Source organism: Plecotus auritus, assembly GCF_963455305.1.
Source record: "Plecotus auritus genome assembly, chromosome: 1".
In the NCBI taxonomy this organism is placed as follows: Eukaryota; Metazoa; Chordata; class Mammalia; order Chiroptera; family Vespertilionidae; genus Plecotus; species Plecotus auritus.
In genome coordinates this window covers 212871081-212883722 of record NC_137770.1, presented here as the reverse complement: position 1 = coordinate 212883722, position 12642 = coordinate 212871081, and the positions used below count along the sequence as shown (strand labels likewise).

Below are 12642 nucleotides of genomic sequence, written 5' to 3'. Positions count from 1 at the left end.
ACCATTTCTGTTGGGCTTTATTTATCTTCTATAATTGAAACTTTGTAGCATTGAGTGGAGGCCTGGGCCGGCAAGGGCAGGCGGAAATCCGGCTTCCTCCATCGCCGGGGAAACCCAAGCCTCACTCCTGCTCTTTCCGTGGCTGCAGCCATCTTGGTTGGGTTAATTTGCATACTCTCTCCTGATTGGCTGGTGGGCATGGCTGTTGGGGGGGGTGTAGCGAGTGATGGTTAATTTGCATATTACTCTTTTATTAGATAGGATAGTTGAAAATAAAATGTTTCTAATATTTAAAACCTGACTTTCTGATATCTTTCAAGAAATTTATTCATTTTATTTAGGTTATTGGCTTTATTGGCATAAAGGTTGTTCAAACTGTCCCAGTTTACCCTGTTAGTATCTGTGAAACCTTTTGTTTATGATAATTGGTTATTCATATCTTCTCTTTTTTTTTTTCTTTTTTTTCTGATCAATATCACCAGAGGTTTATCTGTTTTATTGATTTTTCTCAAAATTCAGCTTTTTGTTTGTCCTTTCTGTCCTCAACTCCTATTGCTCTTCCCCTTGCACTCCACTCTAGCTGCATGGGCCTTCTTGCTTTCCCTCAAACACAATAGGCAAGCTTTTCACTGGCTTTATGTAGCTCAGGCCACATGTGACTCATCATGGAGTTTAGCCACTTGTGTGTGTGTACCTTACTGATCATGTACTTGGATGTCCCAGCAGTGTCTTATTATATGAACTAATTTTCTAAGTGCTTATTCTCCACTTCTGTACTTACCTTGCAGACTAGTAACTTTGTGAACTGGCACTGCTTTAGAGGAAAGGTATATTTTATAGATAACTTTGTATTTGGAAAGCACTGCTGTTCATGGTATTTCTAGTTATACCCCATAATATAGTAATTTTTATGATGAATTAGATACTGGTGGAGAGAGCCTAGCAGCCTTTATCTGCTGTTTCTTCAATGTTTTTCATTTTGAAAAAGCTTATTTTGGGAGAGAAGGGGAAATTTTACTCACTAATTTATATCTTTGGCTGGGTAGGTATCTGCATTAGTGACTATGTACAGCCATGAAGAAGATATTGATAGCGCCATTGAGGTCTTCACACAAGCTATCCAGTGGTATCAAAACCATCAGGTAAGTAAATGAAGTAAAATGTTATAAGGGTTTGTTTTTACAGAAAAATAAAAAGCTGCACTACTGAACTAAAAAGTTAGGAGAATTGAAACATTACAAGTCACTATTTAAAGGATGGAATGCTATTACTATTATAACCTATTTTTTAAGTATACCAGATCCAAATAAAGTTAGTAGAAGTAAGAAATGGGTGCAAAATGGGGAAAAAATGGTTCAGTTATGTTTTCTGAACCTCTTTGCTGTGTGTGTGTGTGTGTGTGTGTGTATGTTTATGTAACCTCAAGAAATAAGAATAATAGTACATGATTGTATATAAGAGAACTCATATTTAGTGGCTAGAGAGCCCATGGATGGTAGTAATTGGTAGAACAGTGATATAGTTGACCCTTGAACAACATGGGTTTGAACTGCACATGTCCATTTATATACGAACTTCTTTTCAATAAGTACTATAAATGTATTCTCTTCCTTATGGTTCTCTTAACATTTTCTTTTCTCTAGCTTTATTGAAAGAATACAGTATGTAATACATATAACATACAAAATATGTATTAATAGACTGTTATTGGTAAGGCTTCAAGTCAGTTTAGTTTTTTGTTTTTTTTAACTTTAAAAAAAATTTTATTGATTTTTAGAGGGGGGTGGGAGAGAGAGACATCCATGTGAGAGAAGCGAAACATCAATTCACTGCCTTCCATTGGACTGGTGTGATCAAACACAACCTGGGTATATGCCCTGACAAATAGAACCTGCATACTCCAATCATCTGAGCTACACCGGCCAGGGCATAACTTTTCTTATATACAGTACATCTATAATGTACTGTTTAGACACTTTAAAAACAAAGACAAAATTTAAGTTTACAAAAAGGAAATGTACAGTAAAAAAAAAATAATGAAAATTTAATAAGCAGCAACAAAAGGAAAATATTCACAGCACAATTCCCTGAGATGTTAACAGTAGTAAACAGACTCATACTCCTGTATTTTCTCCTTTTTCACCTCAGATACATAACTGAATCATACAGACAGGTATCAGTATGAAATGGTTGTTGGATTGAGAAGCAAATTATTCAAGTGAGATGGGAGATGTTTGAGAACTGAGGTTTGACCAATATAATTTTGTGGGGGGATGAGGATCAGTCTATACAATTTACATCCTCATTGATGACTGGTAAGATAATCATCTGGGATTGATTTAGTTGAAAAGCTACAAAAGTGCCTGATAGTTTTTGTGTCACCATGGATAACTGGTTCTTTTTCTCATCAAGCCAGCAGGTATATCTGGACAACTTTTGAATAAACAAAGTATTGAAAATAAAACACCCTTGCCTGGCTGGTGTTGCTAAACATACACAAAAAAACCCACCCTTTTGCATTGTGACCTTGAGGAAATGAAATCTACCTGTAGCTTGTTTTTCACCTTTAAAACACTAATGATAGGGGACATATACAATGCTTTCAACAATAAAGATTTATATAAAAAATTAAAACGGTGATAAATCAACAAAGGGTTGAGTAATAAGGGTTTACTAGAATCTATGAAAGGTTCCAGCCATGGAAAAATTTTCTAGCTTGTAGTTAACGTACAGGTCTAGTGAAAAAGACAAACCTCAGCCCACCTCAAAATCTCTAAGCAAGCTGTATAGTAGTCTGGAGTGAGAAGAAAAAAACAATACCTCCAACACAGACTACTCAAAGTGTTTTTATTATAGTACATGGGCTGGTACTGATGGGATAGGGTAGATGTGGGCAGCCATTGCCCTGATTAGCATCGGATGCCCATCCCGATAGCCATGAATATGCCAAAGGTGCCGCCACTCTGCATCATGGTTTTCCCGATGCCGCCCATCAGCTCCCGACCCCGCATTCCAATCCTGAGACAGGAAAACGTGCCAGAGAGCGCCCTGGCCGCCATGTCCACGGCGCAACCCATCACAAAGCCCATCTTCACACGGTCGAAGCAGCTTGGCTGGGACTGTCCATAGGGACCCACGGCCACCGGCATCTCGCTCACGGCCTCAGTCTTTCAGCTCTACGTCTCACACGGAACACCAGTTTAGTTTGTTTTTTTGTTCTGTTTCTTTTTAAAATATATTTTATTGATTATTTTACAGAGAGGAAGGGAGAGGGATAGAGAGTTATAGAAACATCGATGAGAGAGAAACATCTATCAGCTGCCTCCTGCACACCTCCTACTGGGGATGTGCCCACAACCAAGGTACATGCCCCTGACTGGAATCGAACCCGGGACCCTTCAGTCCGCAGGCTGCAGTGTTCTGGGAACTATTAAGATAATGTTTGAGAATTATGGTGACATATATTTGATTATGGGGTTATTTCTAGTTGTGGACGATCTAAATCGAGATGAGTTGTGTTCCAAATTCATTAGTCATCACTGTACGAATTTGTCTTCTCCTTTCCCTGTTTGTGTGTGAAAATTTATGATTTTTCATGCATTCTGTAAAACTTGAGATGAGGAATTTAATGGCTAGGCCCATTTTAAAGGTCTAATGAATATAACTTCATTAACTTGCTAAATATTTAGCTTAAAACTTTTCTTTCTCTTTTTATTCAAACTGTAGCCTAAATCTCCTGCTCATTTGTCCTTGATAAGAGAAGCTGCAAATTTCAAACTCAAATATGGGCGGAAGAAGGAAGCAATTAGTGACCTAGAACAGCTATGGAAGTAAGCTCTGAAAGGTGGAGATGTAGAAATCCAGATTTTATTGCTGTTATTTGATATGAGTGAATTATTTTGCTTGTTTATGTTTTCTTCAGTTTTATAAATTGTTGAATAACTTTTTTATTTCTTCTTTTAGACAAAATCCAAAAGATATTCATACCCTGGCGCAGCTTATTTCTGCTTACTCACTAGTAGATCCTGAGAAAGCAAAAGCGTATCCTTTTGATTGTTCCAAGCAGCCCTCAAGTTGCATAGTAGATCTCTTCCAGTACCTGTTTGACTAGGACTTTTTCTGTTGTAAATTTCAACAAACAAAACCCCCTTCTTTTTATTTTATTTTATTTTATTTTATTTATTTTATTTTATTATTTTTTTAATCAGAGAGGGAGAGAGAGATAGAAACATCAATGATGAGAGAATTATTGATCGGCTGCCTCCTGCACGCCCCCCACTAGGGATTGAGCCCACAACCTGAGCATGTGCCCTTGACTGGGATTGAATGCAGGACCTTTCAGTCCACAGGCTGATGCTCTATCCACCGAGTCAAACTGGCTAGGGCCAAAACCCCCTTCTAACTAGTAAAAACAAAAATGAGAATTTAGTGATCAGTATGACTGAAAAATACAGTGGTAGATCCAACTTGGGGTACAGCTTGATCCACAACCAAAAATGAAGTTCTTAACATATAGCTTAGATCTCCATGTTTAAGTTCAACAGCAAAAAACAAAACAATAAACAAAAAGCAAACAAAACCACAAAAAATGTATTTTTTTTTATACTAGTACATGATTCTGAAGTGTCACTTTGATTGAACTATTTTGTGTCACATGCCCATCTCAAACGATGAGAGAATGGTGCCCTGATTGGCTGAGTTTGGATCATGTGTGCTACTCCAATATGGGTGTGTTCCCAAAACTGAGGTGGGTGGGGTGGTGAATGTTAAGAAGCCGTAAGTCAAAACCTTTGCATTGAGCAAGTCTGTGTTTTATGCTCTTGATAGCTGTTTTGGGGAATGGAGTTTTTATTAGGCCATGACCTAGAAGTATGTCACTGAGTTAAGGAATAGATGATTAGAAGATAAGTCATTTTTTGAGTTTTCCTTTCACAATATATAATATACTAGAGGCCCGGTGCATGAAAATTCATGCACTGGAGCGGGGGTCCCTCAGCCCGGCCTGCCCCCTCTCACAGTCCGGGAGCCCTCAGGGGCGGGAGGCGACCCGGTGATCAGGGGAAGGCAACACCCTCATCACACCTCTGCTGCTGCCACTGCCCTCAGAACAAGCCTCAGCTGGCTCTGGTTACCTGAGCCTGGGGTGGCCCTGGGCGGCTGGGCAGCCAACATCCAAGGCTTGCCTGTGCCTCGGGCCAGCCCTAGGCGGCTGGGCAGCCAACATCCAAGTCTTGCCTGCGCCTCGGGCCGGCCCGGGGCGTCTGGGGAGCTGAGGGGACTGGGAGACTCTGGAAGCAGGCACGTGGAGCGGCCAGGCCCACCTGGGTGTGGGCCTGGCCATGCCCTGTGCCTGCTGTCCTAGCAGGGCTGAGGGGACTAGGCGCCGCCATCTTGTGGCTGTGGGTGCCACCATCTTTGAGGGTGTGGCAGTCAATTAGCATATTCCCTCCTTATTGGCTGTGGGCGCTGCCATCTTTCTGAGGGCATGATGGTCAATTAGCATATTCCTTCTTTATTAGATAGGATAATTGACTTTATGACTTGCCGGTTTGTTGTTTTATAAAAGATTTAAGGATGTTTTTTGCTTTTGACAAAGGGCATCAAATAAAGACAGTGTGTTTCTCTATAGGCATAGATATATTGTTAGGCATATATATGTATTTATATCGTGTTCCTGAACTCCTGTTCTCTCCCAGTCTTAGTAAACACTTGCCCTCGTCAGATAGTATGTCTCTGAAAGTAGATGTTGAGGCTCTTGAAAATTCTCCAGGTGCTACGTACGTTCGGAAGAAGGGCGGAAAAGTTGCTGGAGATAGTCAACCAAAGGATCAAGGGTAATGTTTTTCATTCTAACATGCACTAATGCTGATTTTAAGTGATATAAGGAGTAAAAATACCCTTACAAAAGTTACATGTCAGTAAGGTTTAAATCCCCTTTGTTTCTTTTCCCTTCTTTTTTCTGTGCCCAACTCGATTAGTCCTCGTTTCCTCCCTCCTCTCTGGTCCAGAATTAATTTCTGGTATTAACTTAGTGTGTATCCTTTCATATCTTTTTCTTTGTATTTACACACAGAGGTGAATTAGAAATATTTTTCTTAGATTGGATTATTTTTGTTTTTTACAGAAGTGGGGTTCCATTGTGCTTAGTGTTTTCGAACTTGCTTTCTTTCATTTACTAAGTCTTGCAGACATATGCTATTTATGCATTGGCTGGATGGGCCCTACTTTATTAACCTATTAAGTTATTAATATACATTTAGTATATCATTTAGTAATTCTAAACCACAGTTCTGATTTTTATTTTGCTGATTTGGAGGAAAGGTTAGCCAACTTCATTAACTTATATAAAGTCAAATTTCAATTTTTTCCTTATTCTACATTGCCATCTCAAGAAAAGCAGAGACCTATGGTAAATGTTTAAGATTTTATTTTTGACTCAGGATGAATAGAGAATGGAAGAGATAAAACATTTCCTCAGTTTTGGGGCTTTCTTACTTTTTCACTATTTTCTCCTTTTTTGAAAACCTTTCAAAATCTAATTTTTTTTGTAACTTTGAAACAATATCAGTACCAACTTTATATGATTGACTTCATTATGAACTCTGTGTTTGATATAAAAAAATATTATCATCGTAATAGAATTTAAAAAATTAAGTAGGGAATTGTCTCAGAGATATGACATTGTTCCGTTTTATCATATGATTCTGATTTCAAGCCTTATGAAGAACTCCAGGATGAAATAAATCTAAGCCAGATCTTAAGGGAATTTTTAAATAATGCCTATTTAAATATTTTCAGTATTTTTTCCTCTCTTTCAAAACAGGGCTGGGTAATTAGTAAGAACATACAGTTCATTTCTAATCCTGTACAATTACTAAGATGTACATTGAGGTTTTTAAAAAATATATATTTTTATTGATTTCAGAGAGTAAGGGAGAGGGAGAGATGATGATAATCATTGATCATCTGCCTCTTGCACACCCCCTACTGGGGATTGAGCCCACAACCTGGGCATGTGCCCTGACGGGGAATTGAACCATGACCTCCTGGTTCATAGGTTGACACTCAAACCAGTGAGCCACACCGGCTGGGCTTTTAAGCTTTTAAATTTCTGCACAGTATTTTCATTAAACATTATTAATGTCTTTTATTTTATGTTAACTTTTGGATACAACCATTTAGTTACTTTTCAAGATACACTATGTTGTTGACAAGATATAAATCATGGTCCTTGCCCTCATAAGAACTTAAGTATAGCAGAGGGAAGTATATGTAAGCAGTAATTGTAATAAAGATTGCATGTGCTACGATTGTACAGGGCATTTGGGAGTACACTAGAGGGGATGGATCTTCCTGGGGACACTGGGAGGTTAGAAAGCACTTCATGGAGGAGGTAATTGGGTTGACTTGAAGAAAATGAAACAGAAGAGTTAGGCAGTGTGAGCAAAAGCAAAGAAGTAGGAAATGGTAGAGAACCTCTAGGAAATTGGAGGTATGATTTGTAGGAAGACAATGTATAGTCTAAGGGAGAGATGAAGCTCAAACTGCGGATTGCAAGCCACATGCTGCTTGCGAGCTGCGGTTTGCCGCTCTGTTGACTAATGAGTTTGCCGACTACTGCTATAGGGTACCCTGAAAGAACTCACAATGAATAACTTGATAAAATGACTTTTTAAAAATTGCCCACTTGAGATATTTATTGATTTTAGAAAGAGAGGAAGGGGGAGAGGGAGAAACATTGATGTGAGAGTGAAACATTGATTGGTTACCTCCCGTAGGTGCCCTGATTGGAGATCGAACCCATTACCTAGGTGTGTCCTGACAGGTAATTGCACCTGCACAATTTTTGTGTACAGGATGATGCTTCAGCCATCTGAGCCACCCGGTCAGGGCCAGAGATATTTTGTATATGTTCCTTTTATTAAAGTACTAGAGGCCCGGTGCATGAAATTCATGCACTCGGGAGGGGGGTGTCCCTCAGCTCGGCCTGTGCCCTCTCACAGTCCAGGAGCCGTTGGGGGATGTCTGACTGACGGCTTAGGCCCACTCGCCACAGGGAGCGGGCCGAAGCCATCAGTCGGACATCCTTAGTGCTGCCTTGGAGGCGGGAGAGGCTCTGCCACCGCCATTGTGTTTGCCAGCTGTGAACCTGGCTTCTGGCTAAGTGGTGCTTCCCCTGTGGGAGTGCACTGACCACCAGGGGACAGCTCCTGTGTTGAGTGTCTGCCCCCTGGTGGTCAGTGCGCATCATAGCAACTGGTCCTTCCGCTGTTTGGTCAATTTGCGTATTAGCCTTTTATTATATAGGATATATTTTTATTGATTTCAGAGGAAGGAAGAGGGAGGGAGAGAAAACATTAATGATGAGAGAGAATCATTGATTAGCTCTCTCCTGCACGCCTCCTACTGGGGATTGAGCCCACAACCCAGACATGTGCCCTGACCTGGAATCAAACCATGACCTCTTGGTTCATAGGTTGACCCTCAACCACTGAGCCACACTGGCTCAACTGTGGGGTTATTTTGTGTTTTTGTTTTTTTTTTTTTACTATCACTGTCAGAGGACTTAGCAATTATTTTGAGTGTTTTCTTGACTTCTTATGCTCTTTTTAGTGCCCTTTAGTTGGGAAGGGGGGCCAGTGTACTTTAAATAAAGATTTTATTACCTAAAACATTCAGTAGCCCTGGCTGGTGTGGCTAAATTGTTAGAGCATCGACCCGAGCACTGAAGGATTGTGGGTTTCATTCCTGTTCAAGCAATGTACCTGGATTTCAGGTTTGATCCCTAGCCCTGGTCGGGGTGCATACGGAGGCACACACAATCAATGTGTCTCTCTCACATCGATGTTTCTCTCTCTCTCTCTCTCTCTCTCCCCCTCTCTCTCCCTTCTTCTCTTTCCCCCTCACCCCTTTCTCCCCTCCCTCCCTCCTTTCTACTTTCTCTAAAAATCAATGAAAAAAATACCCTCAGGTGAGGATCAACAACAACAAAAATTCAATAAACTCACAAATTTAGCCCTATATAAACTGTAAAATAAAAAATTGCAGAATAAAATGCCTTCCATCACTCTCTGCCCTTCTCCCTCCAAAGTTCAAAACCAATGTTACTTATCTTACATAACGTACCAAAGATATTCTTTGCATGTATTATACCTGTACATTTCCTTCTAACAAAGAGTTTAATGATCTGTTCTTGAATTTTGCCAAACATGAGGTAACTTATTGTAGATTTTGATGCTTGTGCAAGTTTCTTATCTTTTTACATAAAGTTTAATATGCATGTGCCAATGTAAATGGTATCTGTTTTCTGAAAACAATTGTCACCTCTCTTTTCTAAACCCTCTCCTATAAATTACAATGTATGAAGCTTGATTTAATTTAACCTAAATAAACATCCCAACTAGTCTATTTATTAACTTTGGTGAGCCCTCACTTAGCAAATCTTGAACACCTTTATGATAAAGTACTCAGATTATTCTTTTTTTATATATATATATTTTATTGATTTTTTACAGAGAGGAAGGAAGAGGGATAGAGAGTTAGAAACATCGATGAGAGAGAAACATCGATCAGCTGCCTCCTGCACGCCCCCTACTGGGGATGTGCCCGCAACCAAGGTACATGCCCTTGACCGGAATCGAACCTGGGACCCTTGAGTCCGCAGGCTGACGCTCCATCCACTGAGCCAAACCGGTTTTGGCTCAGATTATTCTTTTGCACATGTGTAATGCTCTGTATTTTATCATGTTGATGGTAATGATTTTTGTTCTCTTTGTAGACAGGGAGATTTGAAAAAGAAGAAGAAAAAAAAGAAGGGTAAGGCTTTTTAAAAAGTCTTTAGATTTCTTTCTACAAGATAAAAGCTTGAGTTTAGCCCTATATAAAAACCTTCAAATATATTGTCCTCTCTTCTTATCTTTGAACACTTGAGTTTTGTCTTAACTATAGCTAATATTTAATTTTATTACATTAAAGAGTACAACTCTGGAGTTTGATTTCCTAAATTCAGATTATTGCTTGAGTAACATTGCTCTTTCACTATGACTGTGAACAGATTACTTAACATTCCTGCTTGAGTTTTTTTATCTGTAAAATGGAATTTGGTGGTATATATCTCATAGAATTAAATAAGATACTGCATGTAAAGCTCTTAGAACACTGTCTGGCTCATAGTAAACCCTGATACATTAGGGTGCTTTTGGCTGTAAGTATCATAGAAGTCCATCAAACTGGTCTAAGAAAATTTGTTGTTTATGAAACTGTCATTGATGTTAGCATCAAAATCAAAGTTGGTTGATCCAGTAGTTGTATCTCTTTGTTCTGCCTTGCATAAAACTGAATCCCATTAGAGTCTTGTGATGTTTGTTGGAAATAGGGCCACATACTTGTCATTTATATCCGTCAGAACAAAGAGGGTCCCTTTGCATTTGATAAATCTATCCCATTAATCTGATTGGGATACCATTGGCCAGTGTCCAGCCCTGAACTATCCAGGGGAATGCCATCCATTGATTGGCTTCAGCTTAATCTATGGCAGGAGTGGGTGGAATTACAATACTTGGCTTCACCTAATCCGAGGTTATCTGTTCCTGAGGTTATCTTTGGGAAATCTGTGGTCTAAATCAGGTTGCTTCTTAATTTTGCCCACTGCCATCTAAGAATTCAGCTTTCCCAAATCTGCTAAGATTATTACTACTCCTCCATCTATTCTCTGGCTTCCAAAATTGAATTGATAATATGTTTTCTCCTAGTGTTCTTTTTAATGTGTTTATTGTCATTTTAGTGGAGTTTTGGTACAGTGCAGAAGCTGATTGCATTCAAGCCACTATCTTTAATTAGAAGTCTTACTAGTTCTTTACAGTTCTTAGAAATTGTTTTGTGTTTTATGTATTAGTAATACTTTAAGGGAACAAGTTCTAACTACAGATAACAATAACCTGCAATTTGACTTTTTTCTATATTTTGTGGTTTCCAGATAGGCATATTTTAAAACTTACAATTGATATATGCTTATTCTAAAAACAAAGTAAAATAAAAATAAACAAAAGTAATAGAATTGCATAAAGAGTAAAAACTCCCAACTCCAAATTCATGCTCCAAGAAGTAATTAACTTTTTTTTTATATAGAATATACATATACATTTACATGGTCAGTCAATAAAAGATTTTTTTACAAAGGTGATATGAACATATCAGGATAGTTTCTTTTAATCTTCTGTTTTAGACTGTATTGTGTAGACTTTTTCCAAGTTATTAAATCTGGATGTACTTCACTTTTTAACCCATTGTATAGCTTGCTATAGTAGGGGTATACTGTAGTTTATTTCATCATTCTTTTACTGATGGACATTTAAGTTAGTTTGCTATTTTAAAGACTGTCAGAGAATATTCTTATGGATTTCTACAGAATAAATTTCTAGAAGTATAAATTTTGACTGGTACTGCCAATAAATTACTCTTGACAAAGGCTGTACCAGTAAACACTTCTGTAGTGGTTTTTGAGTGTTTCCCATTATCTCATCAACACTGGATATTATTACTGCTTTTAATATTTGTTAGTTTGGTAGATTTTTCTTTTAGTGAGGTTGAGTATCTTTTCACATGATTAATGACTTAGTTCTCCTGGCTTACTCTAATTACAATTATGCCCATTTTTCTTCATAAGATTTACCTCTTGATTATCAAGAACTTATTCTATATTAAGAATGTTAACTGCTCTGTTATTTAATATATATTTTTAAATTATTTCTCTTACAATATATCTTTTACCAAATGAAAATTTAATTTTTTTATATAAATACATCTGTGAAATCTTTTCCTTTATATCTTCTGAATATTGTGTCATGCTTAGGAATAGTGCCTTTTTCCCTGATCATATTAATAAAACTTTCTCAAATAAACTTATTTTAGTTTTAATGTTATTTATCCCAAGTCTTGGACATAATATTTAAATGACTACCTTGAAAACATTATGGACAGATTCCTCATTTCTTTATCAATTAATTGTTACACAGGAAAACTGCCCAAGAATTATGATCCAAAAGTGACTCCAGATCCAGAAAGATGGCTACCAATGCGTGAGCGGTCTTACTACCGGGGAAGAAAGAAGGGTAAGAAGAAGGATCAGATTGGAAAGGGGACCCAGGGAGCAACTGCAGGAGCTTCATCTGAACTGTAAGTCATTGCTTCACGATTGAGGTCACTCAGAGCATAGGTTGATCTTTCTGAGATTGACTCAGGGTCATTAGTGTGAATTTTAAATGGTATTTTAAGTATGAGAAGTACAGTTAGGTATTTTTGATGTTTTGCAATACGCTATTGTAAAGGAAAGAAAATGTGGTATTTCTGGTTGGATTGTATTCTAAATACTTGGATTGTAAGATTGTATCATAAATAATAGGATTCCAGTAACTTCAGAAGTAAGCTACATACACTGAGTCATTCAACAAACTAAATATCTAGAACAAAGATATAAATAATGTGACTAAAAAGAAGTATTAAAAAAATTACAGCCCTGGCTGGTGTGGCTCAGTGGTTATATATCAGCCCACATCGCTGAGGGTTTGATTCCCAGTCAAGAGCATGTACCTGGGTTGCAGGCTTGAACCCCGGCCTGATCGGGAGTATGCATGAGGCAACCAG

At 38.2% G+C, this 12642-nt stretch overlaps 2 protein-coding genes across 2 annotated transcripts in view; one reads left to right on the top strand and one right to left on the bottom strand.

The window, feature by feature from the left end:
- The window catches only part of SRP72 (signal recognition particle 72), a 37607-nt gene that overhangs the window by 23493 nt on the left and 1472 nt on the right, over positions 1–12642 (top strand). The window contains exons 13-18 of the mRNA XM_080662423.1: positions 1047–1142; positions 3727–3830; positions 3964–4041; positions 5697–5834; positions 9779–9816; positions 12015–12174. Coding sequence (XP_080518549.1) covers positions 1047–1142; positions 3727–3830; positions 3964–4041; positions 5697–5834; positions 9779–9816; positions 12015–12174 — 614 coding nt within the window. The remainder of the gene's footprint in view (positions 1–1046; positions 1143–3726; positions 3831–3963; positions 4042–5696; positions 5835–9778; positions 9817–12014; positions 12175–12642) is intronic.
- LOC308248662 (reactive oxygen species modulator 1-like) lies at positions 2882–3149 on the bottom strand (the record flags this gene model as incomplete). Its single annotated transcript, XM_080668871.1, has 1 exon — positions 2882–3149. One exon carries the CDS (start codon positions 3147–3149, stop codon positions 2910–2912), a length of 240 nt encoding a protein of 79 aa, XP_080524997.1. The 3' UTR covers positions 2882–2909.